The sequence below is a fragment of the Balaenoptera ricei genome, chromosome 10 (assembly GCF_028023285.1).
Source record: "Balaenoptera ricei isolate mBalRic1 chromosome 10, mBalRic1.hap2, whole genome shotgun sequence".
NCBI classification, from domain to species: domain Eukaryota; kingdom Metazoa; phylum Chordata; class Mammalia; order Artiodactyla; family Balaenopteridae; genus Balaenoptera; species Balaenoptera ricei.
Window position 1 is genome coordinate 37,516,187 of NC_082648.1, and position 21,121 is coordinate 37,537,307.

General features: G+C 37.0%; 1 protein-coding gene across 1 annotated transcript in view; it reads right to left on the reverse strand.

Annotated features, from left to right (window-relative positions):
• Positions 1-21,121, reverse strand: part of NELL2 (neural EGFL like 2) — a 367,245-nt gene that overhangs the window by 86,243 nt on the left and 259,881 nt on the right. Inside the window, exons 15-16 of the mRNA XM_059935715.1 lie at positions 14,835-14,957; positions 11,973-12,068 (exon numbers count right to left, since the gene is read on the reverse strand). Coding sequence (XP_059791698.1) covers positions 11,973-12,068; positions 14,835-14,957 — 219 coding nt within the window. The remainder of the gene's footprint in view (positions 1-11,972; positions 12,069-14,834; positions 14,958-21,121) is intronic.

Below are 21,121 nucleotides of genomic sequence, written 5' to 3' on the forward strand. Positions count from 1 at the left end.
GCCTTCCAGGCCCCACCAATAGGTGTTTATCATGAAGCTTTCCCCTATAAATTACAACTGCCAGATTACAGCTCCAGAATTCACTCTTCTTCAGAGCAATTTCTTCTGGGGTTACCTTATCAGACAAGATTAGTAGTTAGCAATCACGTAACAGGTATTACTATTATTGTTGTTTCCACCTGCTCTTTCTCTGTCATTTAGGTAAAATGCTCCCCTGTGCATTAGACAGATATAAACTCACAAGGGAAAAAGAAACCCTGCCTTTCACTTTCTGCATCTTCATATGCCCAGGAACTTAATAAATGTTTAATTTAGATAATTTGGCACCTGTATTCCACAAAGTTTGTTGCCATTTTCAAAGGCATTTAATCATCTTTATGGTGCAGTAGAGGTCAAATATCAGAACAGAAAGATCACAGATTACTTTAATTTGATCAGCCCTGGGCATGATTCCTTACTTCCCCACTTTACTGGCTATATAGCCCAGAAAAAAATTACTTAATCTTTCTGAATCTTACTTTCCTCATCTGGTAATATTAACTTCTCTAGAGGGTTATTGTAGGGATTAGGGGTAAGGTCATAATAATAACTAACATGTACCAAGTCAATGCTGTAACTGTTTGTATGTATTAACTACTGTAGCCTTCTCAACAATACAATAAAATAAGGATTATTATTATCATTCAATTTTAAAACAAGGAAACAGAAACATATAAAAATTCAGTAACTTGCCCCAGTCCACACAGTTATTTAGTGGCAGAGCCTGGGTTTGTACCCAGAGAGCCATCTTCCAAACCCACTCTTAACTCTTAATCATCAGGCTACATTGCCTTTTTATTATTTCAGGAAGTACCCTTAGACACGCAGTTTGAAGTAACTACTGTTATGAAAAATTGTAACAAGAAGAGTCCTAGATCATTCCAATAAACCAAGGTCAACTAGACCCATGTGAAAATCCTCTAGGCTTTAAGTGCTTCTAATATTTGGTCATCTAGACTCTACTGGAACATGGAGGCTGGGCCATCCCACTTTCATATGATTCTTGAGATCAGCTTATTTCTTATTTGGAGCTCAAACTTGTCTTCTGGTAAAGTTACTAGTTTTTCACATTACAGCTACACATAAAATCCTAAATTCACATACTAGTTTAGCTCTCCATGTATTTAAGGATAGTTTGTATGCTATCTTTCAAGTTTCTTATTTTTTGCATCTCTTGGTTAAACATCTAGGGTTTATTCAACAATCCTCTTATATCTGCCAAGGCTTTCATCTCTCAGGTAAATTTTCCCTAATCACACTCCCATTTGCCAATAACCTCTTAAAATCTGTTGGCCAAAGTGAATATAATATTCCACCATGGAATAAGTAATACAGAATTCAGGGAGACTATTCTTTATATTATTTTGTGGACTCTGTTTCTCTTAACACAGACTAAGTATATATTTTCTTTCAGAGCTAGCGCATTATACTTTTGCTCATACTTAACTTGGATCAGCAGTCAAGTAAACCATGAAACTGTTAAAGTCGGTTTCCTCTATCCTGTGCAATTGTTTTTTCGAACCCAAAATCAAGAGTGTATTTATATTTTATTAACATTCATTGAATGCGTACTATATGCAAAACATGATGCTGAGCCTTATGAGAAACACAGAATTGTAGGTTTCCTTTCTATTCTCAAGGAACCCATATACCAGTAGGAGGGAATAGGGAAAAGAGGGAGAAGAGAAAGGACAACTAAAGAAAAGAAGACAGTTGAAGGGTAGGGCAAAGGGCACAATGAATGTGGGCCCAAGATGTAAGAGCTCAGAATTAAGAATCTAAAAATGAAACTCTGGTAGAAGCAGTGTGTCCTTATTTGAAAGCTGAAAGTAAGACAACTACAGGAAGTGCTTTTAAATGTTTGTTAAGTGTCATAGGGTTATTTCGATCCTCTTGTTCCTACAATCTGAATAAATTTGAATCTTGGTTCTGTTTTTTGCCATATTAGCTACCTTCCCCAATCTATGTCATTTGCAAATTGGATTCATCTTCTTTAACTTGAGTGTATACCCATATATTTGATATTAAACTGTCCCTGTGCACCACATTTTAGTCTAAATCTAAAAATAAATTACCTAGAATATATTTTATTCTCTCAAAAACCAGGAGAGTTCTTAAGGAAGAGTCACTTATCAGCTGGATAAAGCTGACCGTTATGGGTTTGTTGTACCTAAGTGCCAGTGGCTTCCTCCAGAAAGCTTACATGAAGAAAGAAACAGAAACTAGCCATGGATATGAACCCTCCAAAAAGAAGTACAGACTCTCTTTGGGAGCATCAGGAATTGAGGGAAAAGAAAGAAGTAGCTGCATCCACAGCTCTGTTCCTAGTATATTCTATTAAGCTGTTCATATTATAATTGTTTCTTCCTGTGTTCCACTCCATTTTCATTCTGCCACCATGAGTGTCACCTCACAGTCTGCAGATTTATTAGCAACCAGAGTTCAGAACTCACAGGAGTCACTAAGCATCAATAAAATCACACTTGTGTTTAAAATGAGTGACTTTTTTTCCAATTTCAGTCATACCTAAAACTGCATCACCTTAAAACCTTCTTTCTACAAACGCATGGCTTCAAAATAATTTTAAATTCATAAGTGAGGTCATTTTTAAAAATGGAAATTCCTATATGGCACAAGAAGAAGCTAAACACCAGATTTGGATTTTATGGCCCACATGGTGACAGCAGGATCCTTGAAGGGCTGCCCTTCAGCTTAAGTGTAGGATAGAAACACACATACACACGTACACACAAATAAAACATTCACCACCACAGGAGATTAGGAGAAGACACCATTTTGCCTGTACTTCAGTGGGGAGGAAGAAATGTTTGCTCTTACAGAGTTCTGAGCTTTAAAATTATACCATCTCTGTGGTATACCACTTGGCAAAGAAATTAACTCAAATATTGATTGCAGTACTCCTGGTATACCTGCAGAAGCAAATGCAAAATTCCTCTGGAGAGAAAAGACCTCAGGTTTCACAGGCAAATCTTCAATGAAGATAAGATCAGACATTAAAAAGAAAAAAAAAACAAAAAACACATACGGCAACACTGTATCATGGGCAAGAGTCAGCAAACACAACAAAAGGCAGATTTAGATCCCCTTAACTTCAGATGATTTAGACCCCCCTGAACTTCAGACAATACAGCAACATGATAAAGATTATAATGTAATATAAGTGTTTTAAAGACATAAAAGAAGGAATCAAAACCACAAGAAATGAATAAGAACTAAGGGAAGAAAAACAAAAGAACTAAATGATTTGAAAAAAATAACTCCTAGGAATAAAAAAGATAGTTATTTAAAAAAAAATTCAGCAGATAAGCTAACAAAGGATTAGACAAAGCTGAGGAGAGGAGATAACTGATAGACTGGGGGACAGATATGAAGAAATCACAAAGGTCACAGCACGAGAGATAAAGAGATGGAAAATACTAAAGAAAGTTGAAGAAACATAGAAAGATAATGGCCAACATACATCCAATAGGAAGTCCAAAAGGAAAGAATAGAGAATGAGAGAGAAGCAATATTCAAGGACATAAAGATGAAGTGTTTTCCAAAACAGATGAAAGAGACGACTCCTCAGATTCAATCATCTAAATGAGCCCCAAACAAGATAAATAAAAATACAGATATAATGCACTGAAACCACAAACCCCAAGGAAAGGAGGATCTTCAAAGAAAAGATGTATTTTCAAATGAATTATTGATACAATTGAACTGACAGCAGACCTCTAAACACAAATCTCAGAGGCCGGGAAGGCAGTGGTATACTTCCCTCACAGTGCTTAGAGAAAACACCTGGAATTCTACACCTAGCTCACCTAAGACTGAAAATGGCATAAAGCCCATATTAGAGAAAGAGAGTTTGCCATTAATAGACTCACTCTAGGAGAGTACTAAGGTAGGTCCTTCAGGAAGAAAGAAACAAAACATAGAAGAAAGAAATGGAATGCAAGAAGCAAAGATAATTTGACTATAAATTAAATGTGTCCTAGATATATTTTGAATTAGAGAAGACTAAGTCCCAGATAGCTATTCGTGTCTTTACCACTTTCTAAAGTCTCTCCAAGATATCAAGTTTGTACCTCTCCCATTATATTTCTAATGAATAGAAATTCATTGGCTTATGTCTGTAAAAAAAAATTTAGACTATATGAAGGAGAAAGTGGCAGAACATTCCCAACCAAAGTATGGGGGTGCCCAAAGGAGAAGAAAGATCTTGTACCCAAGATGTGCATTCTTATTAGCAACCCCAGAGTTACAAATTAAAAGTCTATTATTTGAGTGGTAGCATGCTCCTATAACACTGACTTTCCTATTTGAATCATTCTGTCTAATGAGAATATATCAATAGTATGATTTCCAAGGCATACTCTTAAGGGGAAAAAAACAGATGTTTAGGGAAGAGATAAAAAGGAAATTTACTTTTCATTGTATGTCCTTTGTCCTTTTAAATTTTATACCATGTACATAAATTGCTTTTTCAAATATTAAGTATTCAGTTAATTAATTTTAGAATAATATCAAAGAAAAATCTAAAAAGTGACTTTATTTGGTTTGCTTTGAATGAAAAGAAGAAGAGGGGATATGGATACTAGGAACTCAAGGGTATAATACAATATAAGTTATATTCAAGGGTGATCCCTTGAAAAAATTAGCAATACTTTTAAAGCAAAAGTGAAGATCTTTTCCAAATTCCCAAATAATCCATTTGGCTATTTAATTTTTTTTTTTTTCTTTTTTGGAGACCTGCCTTCTAACAGCTTGAAACCTACATTTTTTTCCCTAACATTAAGTCCATGATGTGTCATCATTTCCAGTGTTAATTAGGTAGGCCTTACAATAAGAGAGCCTGAAAAATTTCCCCATCAGAGTTGTTATCTATTATACATGACTGATACATGGAAAGAGTAAGATTTTTTTCCAATTAACCTGAAGGACTTGGAAGAATGACTTTGAGATTTAACACTGAGAACTTTTAACTACTTTTCGAATAGTACAAAGACAAATTTCCATAAAACATTACTTTTTAAAGATTTGCATTAGGACTAAAATACAGCAATTATAAGTAAATGTAAAGAATGCAAACTCCTAAATTAAACATTTTAAACCATTACAGTGTAGTAAAATTATACTTAAAGCAGGTTTATAAATAAATCAAGAAAACCAGAATTATTTCTAATTCCTAACCCTTATTTTATAACATTTCAGGGTACATACTGCTAATTTAAGGACATCTAAAAGCTTCAAACAGCTCTGTATGTACATTTTACTTAAAATGTATAATATAATCACATCAAATATCATTTATTGAGTGCTTACCACATCAAAGACATGGTGCTGTGCACCTTGCTAACATTACTTCTTTTAATCTCCAGAACAACCCATGAGGTAGATATTATTATCTTCATTTTATACACATAAAAATTAAGGCATGAAAAAATGAAGTAACATAGAAAAGGTCACACAGCTGGTCAACAGTAGAGCTAGGACTCATGCTGATGTCACTCTGACTTCAATTTTTGTGTTCTTGACCACTCTGTTAAATGCTTCAAGGAGAACCAAGGTTTGGCATAACATTAAGCAATTAAAGGGTTATTTAAAAGAGGTCAAGGATCACCAACATAAAGAGAAGACATGTCTTAAGTACCTAAGTTAACTCATATGCAGGTATGGTCAAAAAGCTTTTGGTGAGAGTTTTTGTTTTTAATTTGGCAACAGGAAAAAGTAACATTGGGATCTAAACACCTAATTCTTCCAAAGTTCATTACTATGCATTCGTTCATCAAATGTAATTTATTCACTTTTATGACTAGAGACCAAGTCTGAAGACCAGCAAGTATGACTGGAGTCTCCATCTTAGGCAGAAAATGGCTTTTGTATGTGAAGTTTGTATTTGTTTAGCTAGAGCAAAATGAATTCAAAATAATATTAAAAAAAGATCACCGTTGTTGGTAAAGCGAAGGTATTTAAAGTTTTTCTTTCTGTTTAAACTATGTTAGCTCAACATTTTTACTCAAATTCTCCTCTTCTCCTCCAAAAAGATATACATTTTGGTAATGGAATTTCACTGTGAGTCATTTTGGTTAAAAAAACCCCAAAACATTGGTTGCTATGCATACTATGTATGCTATGGCAGAAATGTTTTGAAATTTTTCTTTTGTTTCTGAATTTTTTTCAGTCTATGTAAAATGATATAAAATGATGTAAGCGTCTAAAAAATATGCCTTTTAGAAAAAGTTACATGATCATGAAATTAAATCAATATGTTCCTTTAATGATGAAAAATGTGCTAGTGTAACAATATCAGGAAATGTAATACAGTTCGACATTAATAATAAATGCTAACTATGCATACTACTGGCAAAATAACTTTGTTACTATAAATGAATTGAAGGATTTTTACTACCTCTACTGTAACAGTAATAATACAAACTTTTAAAAAATCAATCAACCTCAACCAATTTGAAGTTATCTTGGACGTAAAGCAACGATCACATATGCCTCATGCTTCATTTTATCATCTTGAAACTACAGATATTAAAAAGTTACAAAAACACTTAGGAATGCAACTTAAATTTATATTCATTTAATTACTCACTGTAAATAATTAAAATCTCATCTCATGTTTTGATCTGTGGTCAAGAACACCATTATTTTACACACACACATACACATAGACACAAAGCCATGTGTCACTAAAATGTCTGATTTCCTTTTCTTTGATATTGCAGCATATTTTTTTAGCTTTGCCATTTGATATCAACTTTTTCCCAGTTATAAGCATCTCAATTTGATTTAAGTCAGCAGTTACTTATAGGGGACTGTCAAATCTTTTAGAGTTATGCTGTAAATCATGACTGAAAGATTTACTTTCAGTATAATAAGACAGCTTTGCATATTAATTAGATCAGCAGACACATGTTTGCTGAGGTTTAGCAATTGTGCAATAAATATAGCATGGCAGTGATAGAGCTATTAAACCTCAGCACATAGATTTCTAATACATTTTATTGAGTTTATCCAAGAAATAATCACCTTGCTAAACCCAAGTTAACCACATGATGGAATATTAGGATGTTTAATTAAAAATGAAGTTATGCTGTACAAGTGGGTAACCTTACACAGCGGCTAAAAAAAGAATGCCATGAAAAATTAATTTTACTCAATAAAAACATACACATAGCCCTTTTGTGATGTTGGTAAATGGATTCAACCATTTCACTAAGATACACATGATGCAGAAATAGACTAAATAAATTTGAGGGAAGGGGTTCAGAGGAGACTTTTTCAACTAAAGTAACAAGGGTTGGTAAATGTCATGCACATTAGGATTGTCTTTCAAAAAATCAGTAAATCCTTTTACATCATCCTCAGAGATCCATTGTGAGGGCTCAACAGATGACCACTGGGGCCAGGAATTAATCTCCTCTGTAAGCTATCAGGCAGCATTCAACTCCAGCAGGCCACATTTATGTCATTCCTATACATGGGCAATCTAGGCAATCCTGATGCTTTCCCTACCTTGGGAGAGAAAAACTGCCACAGAAGTCACTGTTAAAGACAACAGGATTATCTGGTAGCTGAAGGGGTGGGCATAACAAAAACACAGACTTCATGAGTGATGACAGTAGGATGAATTCCTCTGAGCATATACCATGGCATAGGCAGAAAGGAAAGAAGGAAGGGAGGAAGGGAGAGAGGGAGGGAGGGGGGAAGGGAGGGAAGGAGGGGGAAGGGAGGGAGGGAGGGAGGAAAAAGGAAACACTGGAATAAGCATCAGAAGATGAGTTCTAAATTGCAGATCTGTATCTATAATTAAACACCATATATAAGTAACTTCACCTCTCTGCGCCATAATTACCTCATCTGCCATGTGAAAGTATAAGACCAGATGACCCTGAAGCCCTCTTTAAACTAATATTTTAAAATATCCAGCAAATATGGAAGCAACCACATCATCTCTTTCTTCCTCATTTACACCTTTGTTTATTTACTCAACAAATAGTTGTGGAGCACCTAATAAGGTATAGGCCTTACACTATGTCTCAAAGATTCAACAGTGAACAAGTTATACCCTTTACCCCCATAAAGCTCCATGCCTGGTGTGGAAGTGAAGAGAGGAGACAGATGGACACGAAAGCGAAAGCTGGGTAGATTAGCGGGGGTCAAATCTTGAAGGTCATGGTAAGACATGTGACCTTTATCCCGAGGGCAATGGGAGGCACTGACTTTTTTTCTGTCTGGGGTGATATGATCAGATTTGGGCTTTTATAGTCTGTGGAGATTGCACTGGAGAGAGATGCCTGAGAGGCCTGACCTACTGTAGTTGCAGCCAGACTTGAAAGAAAGGGACCCTAGTACCAAGAACATAAAGGACTTGACTGGATGTGGAAGGGGTGTGAGGGGGATGATTCCTTGAGTACTGGTGGGAGGGAGGGAGAGGGGGAGGAAGGGGGCGGGGGCGGGAGGGCAGGAAGAAGGGATAAAACTTGGTGGATACGGCTGCCACTCACTGAAACAGGAAATAGAAGTGAAGAACCGGGTTTTGGAAACAGAAGAGGAAGAGGACATGAGGCAGGAGTCATGGAGGCAATGAGGAGCTCAGTTTAGGGTCTCCGGATTTAAGGTTCCCAAAGAAACATTGGACATTTGGGTTTGGATCACGTGCCACAGAATGAAATAGCAGTTAGTTTTCTTTATGAATCACTGAAGATTCTCTCTCTAGAGGTTCTTAACTATTTGGAAATCGTATAACACATATGAAATCTTTAACAGCCCGGGTTCTCCCTGCAGAAAAATGTACACCTGCACAGATACTCAGGGAATTCATGGACCCCAAAGCCCATCCACAGACCTACAGGGGTCCAGGAATTCCAAGGTGAGAATCCCTGCCAGGGGGATGAGGATAAATATGGCAGTGATCGAAAAAGGAAGTAACTCAGAGTTCCTTGTCCTGACGACATCAGAGAAATACAGAAAATGTTTTGATTGCTTTGAGTAAATTGCACTAGCAATGACAGACAGCAGCTATGGCAAGAGACTGGCCTGATGCTCACCAAACCAGTTTCATCTTCCTGGACACTCAGCTCAGCTACATTTTCTTAACCCCTTGAATCCATGTGGTTAGATCTTACCAGTGGTATGTGAGGGGAAGGGACACTTCTGACCTGAGGCAGTAACACTGGGGGTACATTTTCCATGCTTTCTCTGTGGTCCTCTTCTCTAGCAGTTTTAGAGGTCATGTACTGGGCATGGCTTCTTCACTAAATGGCAATAGCCAGGGTCCCTAGTTTGAGGAATCACAATCCCAATCCCCCTCAACTCTCTCCTCAATACCACATCAAAATATCAAACTGAGATGTGAATGAGCAATACACCTTTTATATTAACCACTGAAATTTTGGGACTTGATACAGAAGCTGAGGTTAGTTACCTTTATTAATAAAGTAAATGTCAATAATAATAATAATAATAATACCCATCACATGTAAGGTCCAGAGGTTAATAGAATAATTTTATACTATCTGCTTTAGTTTTCTTTACAGGACCTATTGTTACCTGACATTTATTTTCCTGTGTAGAGTCTCTCTATTCCACTAAACCATCATTTCCATGCAGACAGGGCCTCAGTTTTGTGCACTGCTATATCCTGTTTCTAGATCAGTGCTCAGCATATAACAGATCCTAATTAAATATCTGTTGAATAAATGGGTGAATAAATTATTTCAAATGGGTCTCTTCTCATCTGAAGGTATTTTTTTAAAGGGCACACCTTCTATTTATAACTACATCAACAAAAATGGTAGTGTTGGGAGGTAAGGAATTGGGATCTAACCTGGAGCAATAATTGGGACAGATGCCTTAAGGCAAGTGTGGGTATTACATTTTCCCAGATAGGAGGCATTCTCTCTCCTCTGTCATTAGAGTGACTTCAGAAGAAACTTTGAAAAGCAATTATATAGATAAAAACCTGGATTTGGGGGTAGAAAGACCTTAGTATTCAGCTGCTAGCTCTGTGATGTTAGAAAAATTAAATCATGACAAACCCAATATTTTTGTTTGTAAATGGATAATACCTCCAAGATAATACCTATCTTCGAGGAGACCTGTGAAGAGTAAGGTGATGTACAGAGGGTAAAAGACACAGAAGTTATGCACCGTGCCCAAGGCCACATAACAAGGCAAGAGTAAAACTAGATTTTAAACCTACATCTTTCTCAAAGCCCTTGGCTTTTTGTGTTTGTCCTCTTACAGACTGAAAGTTCAAGGATAATTACACAGAGAAAGCTAGATATTCTGCTGGGTTACTTTTAACTCCAGTTTTAAATTTTACATTGCTCAGATTAATCTTATGCCATTCCACACTTTCACAATCTCTCCATATAATTTTTTTTTAGTGGGGAAATGATACGCAGGATTGAGCATGACCATTATTCATCCCAGATTTTCTGGGACAGCCTTTATTTCAAAATTGCACACCACTGAAATTCCCTGAAAAAGCCACTATTTCAGTATCCAGATTTTGTACCAGAAACAGCATAAAATACTGTATTCAGGAAACATAGTTACCATAGGTCTCAATGTACACCTTGTTAGTGTACCTTGATGCATGTGTGGGTACTACTGGAGATCATGGGATAGAAACATTGTAGAACCACTGCACTGGAAGTACCTGATCTTGATCTACTAAATCCTATGATAGTTAATTATCAGAAATCTGTATTTTTTTAGCAAGTTAACAAGCTCTATGGGTGATTCACATGCATGATGAGTTTTGGAACTCTTGATTTTGGAAATGATCTCCTTAAGAAAGAGGCCCACATATCAAAGGTAGCCACTAGGCATTTTCTGTTAGAGACCTTTGTAACCAGTTAGTCACTGAAGTTTGAAAAGCACCACTTAGAGGTACTTGCAGAAAGAAAGGATGTAGTGATGCTTTGGTGAGCATCCTTCTGTGCTCGGTGGCAGTACTTATTCAGTAAACTTTTCACTTCTCAAATGGACCAGAGCATTTTCTGTCTCACATTCTGATCAGTGTATTTATTAAACCCGATGACTGCAGGTGGGATGGAGACAGGACATTCACTGCATCTACTGCACTGAGATATATGGAAAGCAAGAGGAGGTGGTAACCACTAATCACTGGTGGCAGCAGCTTTCTCTTAGGCAGAATAATCAGACTTTGTGAGGTCATCTGCTATTAGAACCCACTTAACCCAAAGAAACCAAAACTACTACTGATATGATTTTAATTAGGGGCTAATACTCAAGGCACTTTTTAAATTCTCAAGGTGTGTTTTCAATGGACAAAACATCTTACTTTGAGTCATAAGCTATATACAGACTACACATATATATATATTTTAATATTTTTAAAAGTTTCTAGTATTAGTATCTATCAGAAAGAGTAAGTTCAGAACAGACTTGGATGAGGAATAATTAAGGGGTAGAAAACTTTAAACACTTTGTAAACAGACAACAATGAAAAAATATTAAATGGACCAGGTAAAAATTTACTAAAAATTCTCAAATGTGGATGCAGGAAGTAGTGTGTCCCAGGAAGTGAGTTGGCCATAAGCTTGAACTCTATCCTTTAATATGGGCATATAGATTCCAGGAAAACTGGGCTCCAAATGAGTAAAGCGAATTATGAAGTCATAAAATCCTGGGCGATCCCACATATTTTTCTGAAAAAGTTCAATATACCTCTAGTTATAATAGCTGCAAAACCTCCTTAGAGTGACTTTGGGCAAACGCCCAGTGACTACACCTCACTGAAACTTCCCACCTCCTGCCTCCTAAGCTTCCGTGTTAATAGCGAGCGCCATGCTTTGAGAGCCCACTTGAAACATTACTTTCCTCATGGGTTACTTTATACATTGGCATAAAAATTCATCTTCTAGAAGATGGTATGATATTCTTACCTGTTTCACAGCTGGGCCCGGTGAAGCCTTGTGGGCAGGCACACACGTTAGCGGCAATACAAGCTCCTCCGTTCCTACAGCCATCTTTGCAAAATGCTAAAATAATTCAGATACATAATTTTAGCACTTTAGAAGGAAGTAGTTCAAGATACTCCAAACTAGCTTTTCTTTATTGCCTCTGATATAAATGCTATTATAATTTCATATTCAAATAATACTTTCCATATAGGTAAAAATTTCAACACAATTTGTAGACTAGTACTCTTTCCATTGTTAAGTATTTCACCTGTAAAAGAAAATACTGAGCTTTCTTTTAACAAACAACAGTAGCCTTACAACACAGGATTTAGAAGTAGTATTGCACCTCAGTGTAGCAATCCAGCTTGAAATTAAATCTAAAAAAAATGGCAGCTATCCTAGGCATCTTCTTAAGGAAGAAACCACCACCTAAAGAATAAGACACAGAAATAAGAAATAATTGAATCCTATACGGCTCTGATCATTCTACACACTGTCCAAACTGTCAAAATACTAGAGAAGTGCCCCATCCTTCAAAAAGTTCTAAATCAGTCCTGGTGATGAATTAGCCAATAATGAGAATTTGATAAAGGAGTCTTCAAGAAGGGTCTTGAATCCCTCTGCCAAGGATAGGCCAGGATCCAGGATCAAGGGCAAAGGCACTGCATAGCCTGTTGTGTTAGAGTGGGTTTGTGAGTGAGGGGAGTTCTTCTGTGAGTAGAAAAAGAAGCCAAGCTCTGAGCCACTGCAAGCGTGATCTTTTGAGATGCGCTGCCCTCAAAAAAGGTGAGAAAAACAAGATGGGCAGGATGGAGTACCCTTAGAGACTTCTGTTTCTACTTCAGCTTATTCTTTGACTCTGTAAGGCAAAGGTTGTTCCCTTAGCCTGGCAAGGCCTGTTGTGGATGAACTCGATCAGCCTGTTCCATGCCTGGGGCAAAAGCTTTTGCTCTAGTTTTCTGGCATGTGCTTCCTCTAATTAGTTAGGATGTACTTTCTCAGAGTGGGAAACTGTAGAAATATGAGGTTCTGCTACTGAGTTAAAGGAAGGGGTACAAAGAGGCCATTTGGCTTCTTTGGTTCTAGGTCTTAATCTGTCTTCATCCTAGGCAAAAACAATACCTAGTCACCACGAACTTGCAAAGAGATTAGGAATTGAAGCCTCATGAAAAGAAAGGGTACACCCACCAGACCATGTGTATATCCTCCTTGGAGTAATTTGCAAGGTTGCAGCCTGTTGATAGAGAATAGGACTCAATAATTCAGATCCTACAGCTAAACTACTTCTCTCTCAGCTTTTGACGTTCCCAGCAGAGATGCACACAGGAACGGAGAGTCTTTACTCAGGCAACCTATAGTTCTAATTTCCAGAAGAAATTTATAGACACTGGAAAGTTCTCCTTCCTTCAAAAATAAGAATTATCTGTCTGCATCTTCTCACGGCTTCAAGAATTCTTTACGCTATAAACTTTATTTTTCACATTAATAAGGAGTGAGAGTCAAATGCAAATAAGAATGAGAAGCTGTTGGGCTTCCAGATGAAATCTTAACTCTCAGAACATCCAGATGTTTTGGGGAAGTCCTAAGGGTGCATTTATACCATGCTATGGACTTGAAAGTCTAGCTTTCCTCAGGATCCGTCCAGTTTCTGAGGAAATCTTTGTGGGATTTAGACTCCCAAATGCGTAGGCCTTTACAATGCTCTAAACTACAGATTTCCATAGACTTTGACAGAGTAATCCTCTGGCCCACCCCTATCTGCATCCACTGTATGATTGTAGACCAGGCCTGAAAGTCATGACCAAAGGACACAGCATTAGTAACAATTCTTTGTTATCTCCTGTCTCCCATATACACGTAACAAAGAAAATTAATTTTGGTAAACTCCAGGATAATGAACACAATACATTTTAAGGAATGGACCAGTTTTGAAGCTTAAAATGCCTGAATTAGACGAATGATAAATAAATCTATATGACGTAATAAGGAATATGGGCTTTATCCTATGGAAGTTGGTGGAGTTTCCAGAATAGGACCTCCGTTTTCCTTGTGAAGTGGGAGGTAAGCTCATCTGATGAAGGAAAACAAGGGCATGGATAAAAGAGTGAATTAATGGATGGTGGTGCACTACAGCTGGAGTATCTGCTGATGGAAATGAAAACCTGAGAATTATTGATTGGTAATGACAAACCAGGTAAAATGGGAAATGGTAACACATAGAAACCTAAAATTCCCAGTTAATTAGTACTCAGCTCAAGAGAGAGAGAGCAGAGAAAAAAGCTCTCAGACTGACCCCAAATAGATATTTCACAGTGGATCATGGTAGTAAAACAAACAGGTTGATAGGGCTGCTGAAAAAAATATAGCTGTAATGTTTGGACTCAAAAAGAAATATCGGAACCTGGGAGGAGACTGGTAATCTGGATGAAAAGGACAGGTCAGAGAGATTAAAGATGAAAAACTGTGGAAAGAACAGAGTGGGCAAACTGGAAGCAGAAGGACGTGGGGTTAGATAATAAAAAGCTAAAGTTTAGATTTCTAGAGTGGAGTAGTTCTGTACAAAAATGCCCAGGATGTGATTATGGTTATGATTCCACTAGAGAGGAATAGAGGTGGAAATCACTGTGATTGAGGTCATGCAGCATTAAATCAGAGTTGTTGAACAGTTTGGCCATTTAAACACTGACGTAATCCAAGAGGAAGCCCATGAGCTACACTTCAAAGTTCTCAATGGCTGTGGGAAGTACCCAGAAGGCAGGTAACAGTGATGAGAAAGGGTGGAGGGAGGGAGAGATGGATTGCATGATCTCTAATGGAAGAGGTGCCAGCACTTAATTCTTTTACCTTTGCACGTCGTTCCATTCCCAGTATAGCCTGGCTTGCAAACGCAGTTGTGTCCTCCGACAGTATTGAAGCATAAAGCATTTTCATCACAGTTGTGCTGATTTGTGACACATTCATCATGTTCTGAAATGAGGATACGTTTTTGTTACTCAAAGACAGATTTTCAAAACCACTGTGCTTTAAATTGCACCTTCATCTTTGTTACTGTATGCTATTTCTTTCCAACACAGACATACACAAATTACCTATTAAAGAAGAGCTTGTATTTTGAAGTACTGGATACTCCTCTTGAAGTACATACATAGTGTACACACCCACAAACCTTAAACACAAAAGGATTTGGATACAAGGCCCACCAATAGTAGCAAGGAATAGAAGGAGAGGAGAGGGAAGGATGGGGATTAATTCTCAGAAGTAGATCCCAGAGCCAGCTGTTTACAGTCTCAGCGGTTAATATTTGGGGAATTATCTCATTATATAAGTCTGCTACCTAACTCTTTCCTGTAGCATGGAAAGGGTGATAGGAAAGGATGTGTAACTGTATTGCTCCATGAATCCTGACCTGCAGGATAATGGACTTGAAGCCCTGTGGAATTAGATGCAGTTAACATCTACAACCACACTTGCAGGCATAAAGATACACGTGCAAACTGCTGGGGGAACATCTGAGTTTCTTAGTAAGTTCCCTCTTTCTGCAAAGGAAGTATCACACTTTTATTAAATAAGACTAAAACTTGCCTTTATAATATGTGCAAATGCAAACTCTGAGATATACAATCAATATGATACCTCCTTTAACTGTGTGTAACTTGACACTTTCAAAAGCACTGAATCATTTGATTCTCCCAGCCCCGCTGTGAGAGAGGCAGAACCAATGTCATTATCATCATTTTAAAGATGAGTCAGTGGTGGCTCAGAGTGCTTCAGTAGCCTGCCCAAGTTCATGGAAATATTAGGCAACTTCAGAATGCTAGCTCAGTGTTCAGCAAAAATGTAAGTGTGAGGAATAAATACAGTAAATATGAGAAAGAAAACAGATCTAACATCGAAATCAAGATGAGTAGGAAATGAAATACAAGTGAGGAAATGCATACAAGTTAGTTCAGCCATCTAAAATCCCTACAGCCTCACTACTTATTACCCAGTCTCTTACATAAATAGTATTTAGGTCTAAAATTAAATATATATTTTAATACACTTACATTGATCGAGCCATTAATTCACTATGATATAAATAATCAAAGCAAAAAGAAATATTGCTTTTCCACTTTAGAACTTTTTGCATTCCAAACAATATGTATCTATCTATATATTATTCTAGACAACATAATAGTACTGTATCTGTAATTTTGAAAAAAAATTGCCTTTGACATATGTAGTTGAGATTAGACTAAAATCATTTATTTTAACTATAATACTAAAATAGAATGCTCTTTGTTTTATATTTAAAAAATAAAGACTAACATTTCATGATGCTATGTCCTGTGTTATGCAAGCACAAAGTTATGATAGTTTTAGCTATAGACCTACAATAAAATCTATAAAGATTATTCCCAATAACCTTTCAGACAGGTTTCAATCACTAAGGTTTTAGAATTACACAAATAGATATTCTCCAAATTCCTGGCTGAATTTCCCCAAATTATATAAAATTCCACCTTTATTATCTAGAATCAGAATACTCCAGAGTTTTAAATAAATTCATGCATATTGATGATAGCTTAGAAAATGGCTGGATCACACATGGGTGTCCTAATTGGGGATACCCTTGGACACTATTAAATATCGGAGGGACCAGAATGGGCAGCCCACCTCCTTCTGGGTTCAGCTGCCTGAAGCAAAATAAAACCACACTGTGAAGTTTGCAGCTGCTGCCAATTTTCTTCCCACTGCAATTCAAAGTGCTGCAGTTAATCTATAAATCTCTATACAGACAGCCGTGGGGCCCTTTAAAGACAGCTGCTGATTGATTTGATGTTGTTTTCACCCCTGCCTTGGTTGTCCTCTTAATTAGACGGTACTCACTGGGTAGAGGAAGGGCCTAACAAGATTCAGTTTAGCAACCAGTATGATAATGTTCAACAAATGTTAACTAATTACGCAACCTGGAATCTGGTTTGTCCTTTACTCTTGGTGGCCACTGAAATGAATAAGTGGCTTCTAAGCAACTCAAGGGTGAAGACAATTTTCCGGTTTTTAAATGCACTGGCGCGCACCTGTACATATATTGTCCCCTCTGCCTGCAGTGCCTGCCCCATGGATTCTCCTGGAAAACCCTTACTACTTTTAAAGATTACACTAAAATGGCATGTCTTCTGTGAAAATACCTTTCTCTCCCCCTCCCACAGAGCTGGGGCTTCTGTCTGTTTTCCCTAGCACCAGATACAAGGCTGTTTTACTATATTTTATCAGAAGTGTCTACTTCTCCTTGGTTCTCTATTTTCATGTCCCACCTGGGAGTGTGAATTTTTGGAGAAGAATTTTATATTTTTCTTTGTATTTCATTTCAACATTCAAAGAAAGTGTCTTGAATAAATGACTGAAAGAATGAGTGACCAGGGACTTCCCTGGTGGTGCAGTGGTTAAGAATCCGCCTGCCAATGCAGGGGACATGGGTTCGAGCCCTGGTCTGGGAAGATCCCACATGCCGCGGAGCAACTAAGCCCGTGTGCCACAACTACTGAGCTGGCGCTCTAGAGCCTTTGAGCCACAACTACTGAGGCCCGTATGCCTAGAGCCGGTGCTCCGCAACAAGAAAAGCCACCGCAATGAGAAGCCCACGCACTGCAACGAAGAGTGGCCCCTACTTGCCGCAACTAAAGAAAGTCCACACACAGCAAAGAAGACCCAGTGCAGCCAAAGGACATACTTCCTATACCGTTATCATTCAAGTCAATTCCAATTTGTTCAATTGTAGACTAGACACCAAATGGAAAGCTACTGAAACCTAAGCTGTTTTTTACTGATTTTACTATGGTGGTGTTTTACTTGGTTTGGGATATTTCAAATATTAATTAAGATAGCAGGACATATTTTGAAAACAGAAAGTATTAATTCTTTTATATTGTCACTTTAATTTTTTTCAAAGTACTTAAAATAAAGTTGGTTATACTCACAATTATCAACTAAACTGTGATCTTAAGAGAAGCCTTTTAAAAAGCCTGTACTGTAATCTCACAGAAGAATTAACTTTAATTTGACAGCCCTTTAAAAAAGAGAATGTGAATGAAGCAAGGAGCAAATATTCTATAAGGTCATCTCAATAAATAGTTAATTATTGCTGCTCCATATCCACTTTTGGTCAAATGTCAACTTCATACTGTTTCCCTGACTGACATACCCCTAAGGACTCAACCACCAACCCACCAGTCAGCCTATCCATTTTTAATACTTCCTTCAACATTTTTAACATATAATACATAAAATTAAATAAAATAAGGAGGGAAATATTAAGACAGAATTTAAATCCATATTACATTCCAGTGTCTGAGAAGAGCATGTCAGGATATAACTGTGAATAACTTCTAAGTTTTATTTCACATATATTGAAAAGCAGACACATCAGATCTGATATTCAGAATATCCAATCCATAAGATCTAATGCTATCTTCATATCCTCAGATAAAATGTCATTGTTCATGTGACATGACAGTCCAAACAATAGCTGGGATTGAAACCAAATGCACTCCTTTCTTTTTCTTTCCTTTAAAAATATTAGCACATAATAATTTTAATCAAAATTTAATCACTTTTGTACCTATGAATTTTAAATTTAAATAAAATGGAAAAAAAGGAAAAACATTATAGAAAGAAAACATCACCCCTCAACAGTTCTAAACAAAAGTAGTATGGGTGTCAATTATATACAGAATAGATAATGTTACAGTGATAGCTAGCAAAGATTTGTCCTGAGTGCCATATTTTGTATGCTCTGCATCTTTACATACTATGTAAAGCTGATTTCATACCAGTGACAAGGGTCAGTATAGTAAAATTCCTCTATGAAAATAAAGTAATAATATACACATTTGGATTTATCTAAATGCAGATGTTACATATAACAATAATACTTCAGTTTCACTGATTAACTCCTAACCTGTTTAAGTTAATGTATCTAAAATCATTTTAAGACTCAACACCCAACAGATCATCAGTCAGAATGACATAGAGTTGGATTCAAATTGGATTTTAAAATTGGTATTCATATTGAGCTGTTTCCAGAATGAATGTACTATCTAGAGACAAGACGGCCATTCTAAAATTCATATAGCTTTTCTCACTATGATTTCAGCACAGACATGTAAAACACAGAGCACATGTTCTATTCAAGAATTTCACTATGATACAAAAGGCAAATACTACAGAAAATAGGAGTGAGAAGTAATTTAAATATATCTACATTTCAATTCAATTAAATACAATTTTCTTCAATGTCTATTGTGTTTTAGGATCTTTTCGGGATTAGAAGTATGATTATAAATAGTAGCTATCCTCACAAAGCTTATAGTTTAGTTGGGGAGATAAGACAAAAACAGTTGCCTTTAGTGCATGGCTTCATTATGAGAAATGCTGAAGCAAGGAAGAAATCTCTGTTTTAAAAGGTCATAGAGATCAAAGGAGGAAGTCATTTCTAGTTGGGTCAGGTGGGAATGCAAGAATAACTTCATGGAGAGCAGAGCATTTGGCATGGATATTTTTTATGCATGTGTGGGGAAGAGGCAGGTTCCAAACTGAAACAGCATTTACATACTTTGCTTCTTTTGTTTTTGGAATCTTGAGTCTCTTACAAATTTGACTGAACCTGAATGACTTGTAAGAATCCTAGTTCTATTTCAGTGCTTGCATACCACATACTTTGTAATATACACTATCTCATTTAATCCTCTTATTAATTAGGAAACCTTATTATTTTTCAGAAAATTAAACTTGGCTTATAGAAGCTGAGTATCTCACCTGAGATCACACAGCTGGTAGGTGGTAGAGCTGTGAATCACAACATCTGACTCCAAAAACTAGGTTATTGATTGCTATGCAATACGGCCTCCTGACATTTAATGCGTAGGTTTTCCCTGATCTATTTTTTTTCCTAGTGTTCTTTTTTGTAATTATCCAGAGGTTTTGAATGTTTACACATTACAAGTCTTCTAATGTTTCACACTTAGGAAGTTATCATCTCTTTATTGTATTTTCTAGTATTTTTTTAACCCTATAGGAGCCTTATTAAAAATTATAGAACTCCTAGGGCAAAGCACTGAGGTACTTTCTGTTTATACTAAAATCTACATTTTCACACAGTTGAGAGACATTTTCAAAAGAAAAGGAAGATATCAATATGGTCAAGTACAAACGCCTGAAAAACAAAGTAACCAGCTCACAGAACTTGGACTCCAGCACTAATTCTCCCAGCTTAAAAATCTCTGGAAACTCAACCGTAATGTAGTTTGGCAACCAGATAACTCCAGTGTCCAAGAGTCCTCTCCTCTGATACCAGTGGTCAGGCCCTAGTAACACTGTCCACTGCTTCTCGAGAATTCTGTTTTATATCCCCCAGCAATATACTAGATCCTTGGGCTGACACTTTTACACAGCAAATTCCACTCTTCTGGTAACAGAATGTAATATAGCTTCATAGCTGGCCCAATACCCTCAGAGAATCTTTCTTTTCCTCTGATAGATTTCTCCAGTTACAAGAATTATATTGTCTATGCTGCATCTTCTACTTTCCTTTCCAAATCTAGAGATGTTGGGAAAACAGCAGCTATCAGGGGTAAGGGGTAAGTTCCACAAAGAAAACTGTTTCACTTTCCCTGACCCATGTGTTTCCTGGAATATAAATTTACAGTGAGCAAATTCTCTCTTGGAATGTAGTAGGATATGGCTCTAAACCTAGTGACAATCTACCTCAGGTCTTAACCTGGGAACAAGCTCCCTCAGGCTTAAGACTGAATAAGTCTTGGAGCAAGGAAGCCCATGGAAGTGTAATAATCCTAGTTTATTGATAACACCATCAAACTGGATGCTTAGATGGGTGGTTTATCTCAAAAGTGAAGAGGTGCTTGGTTATTTTCCTCTTATATTTCCAGAGACCAGATTGCTTGCCTTAAGATATCAATGAGGTTTGCACCAGTTCATCCATGAGTTTCACTCATATGTGTCCCCACCAAAGTCAGTGTGTACTTATGTGTACTGGCCTGTGAAGAGCTTCAGAACAAGACAGCCCATGGGCCTGCAAATGAGACCTCTTAATTTACTCTGAAAAGAATGATGACAATGGTGAATCCCCAGAC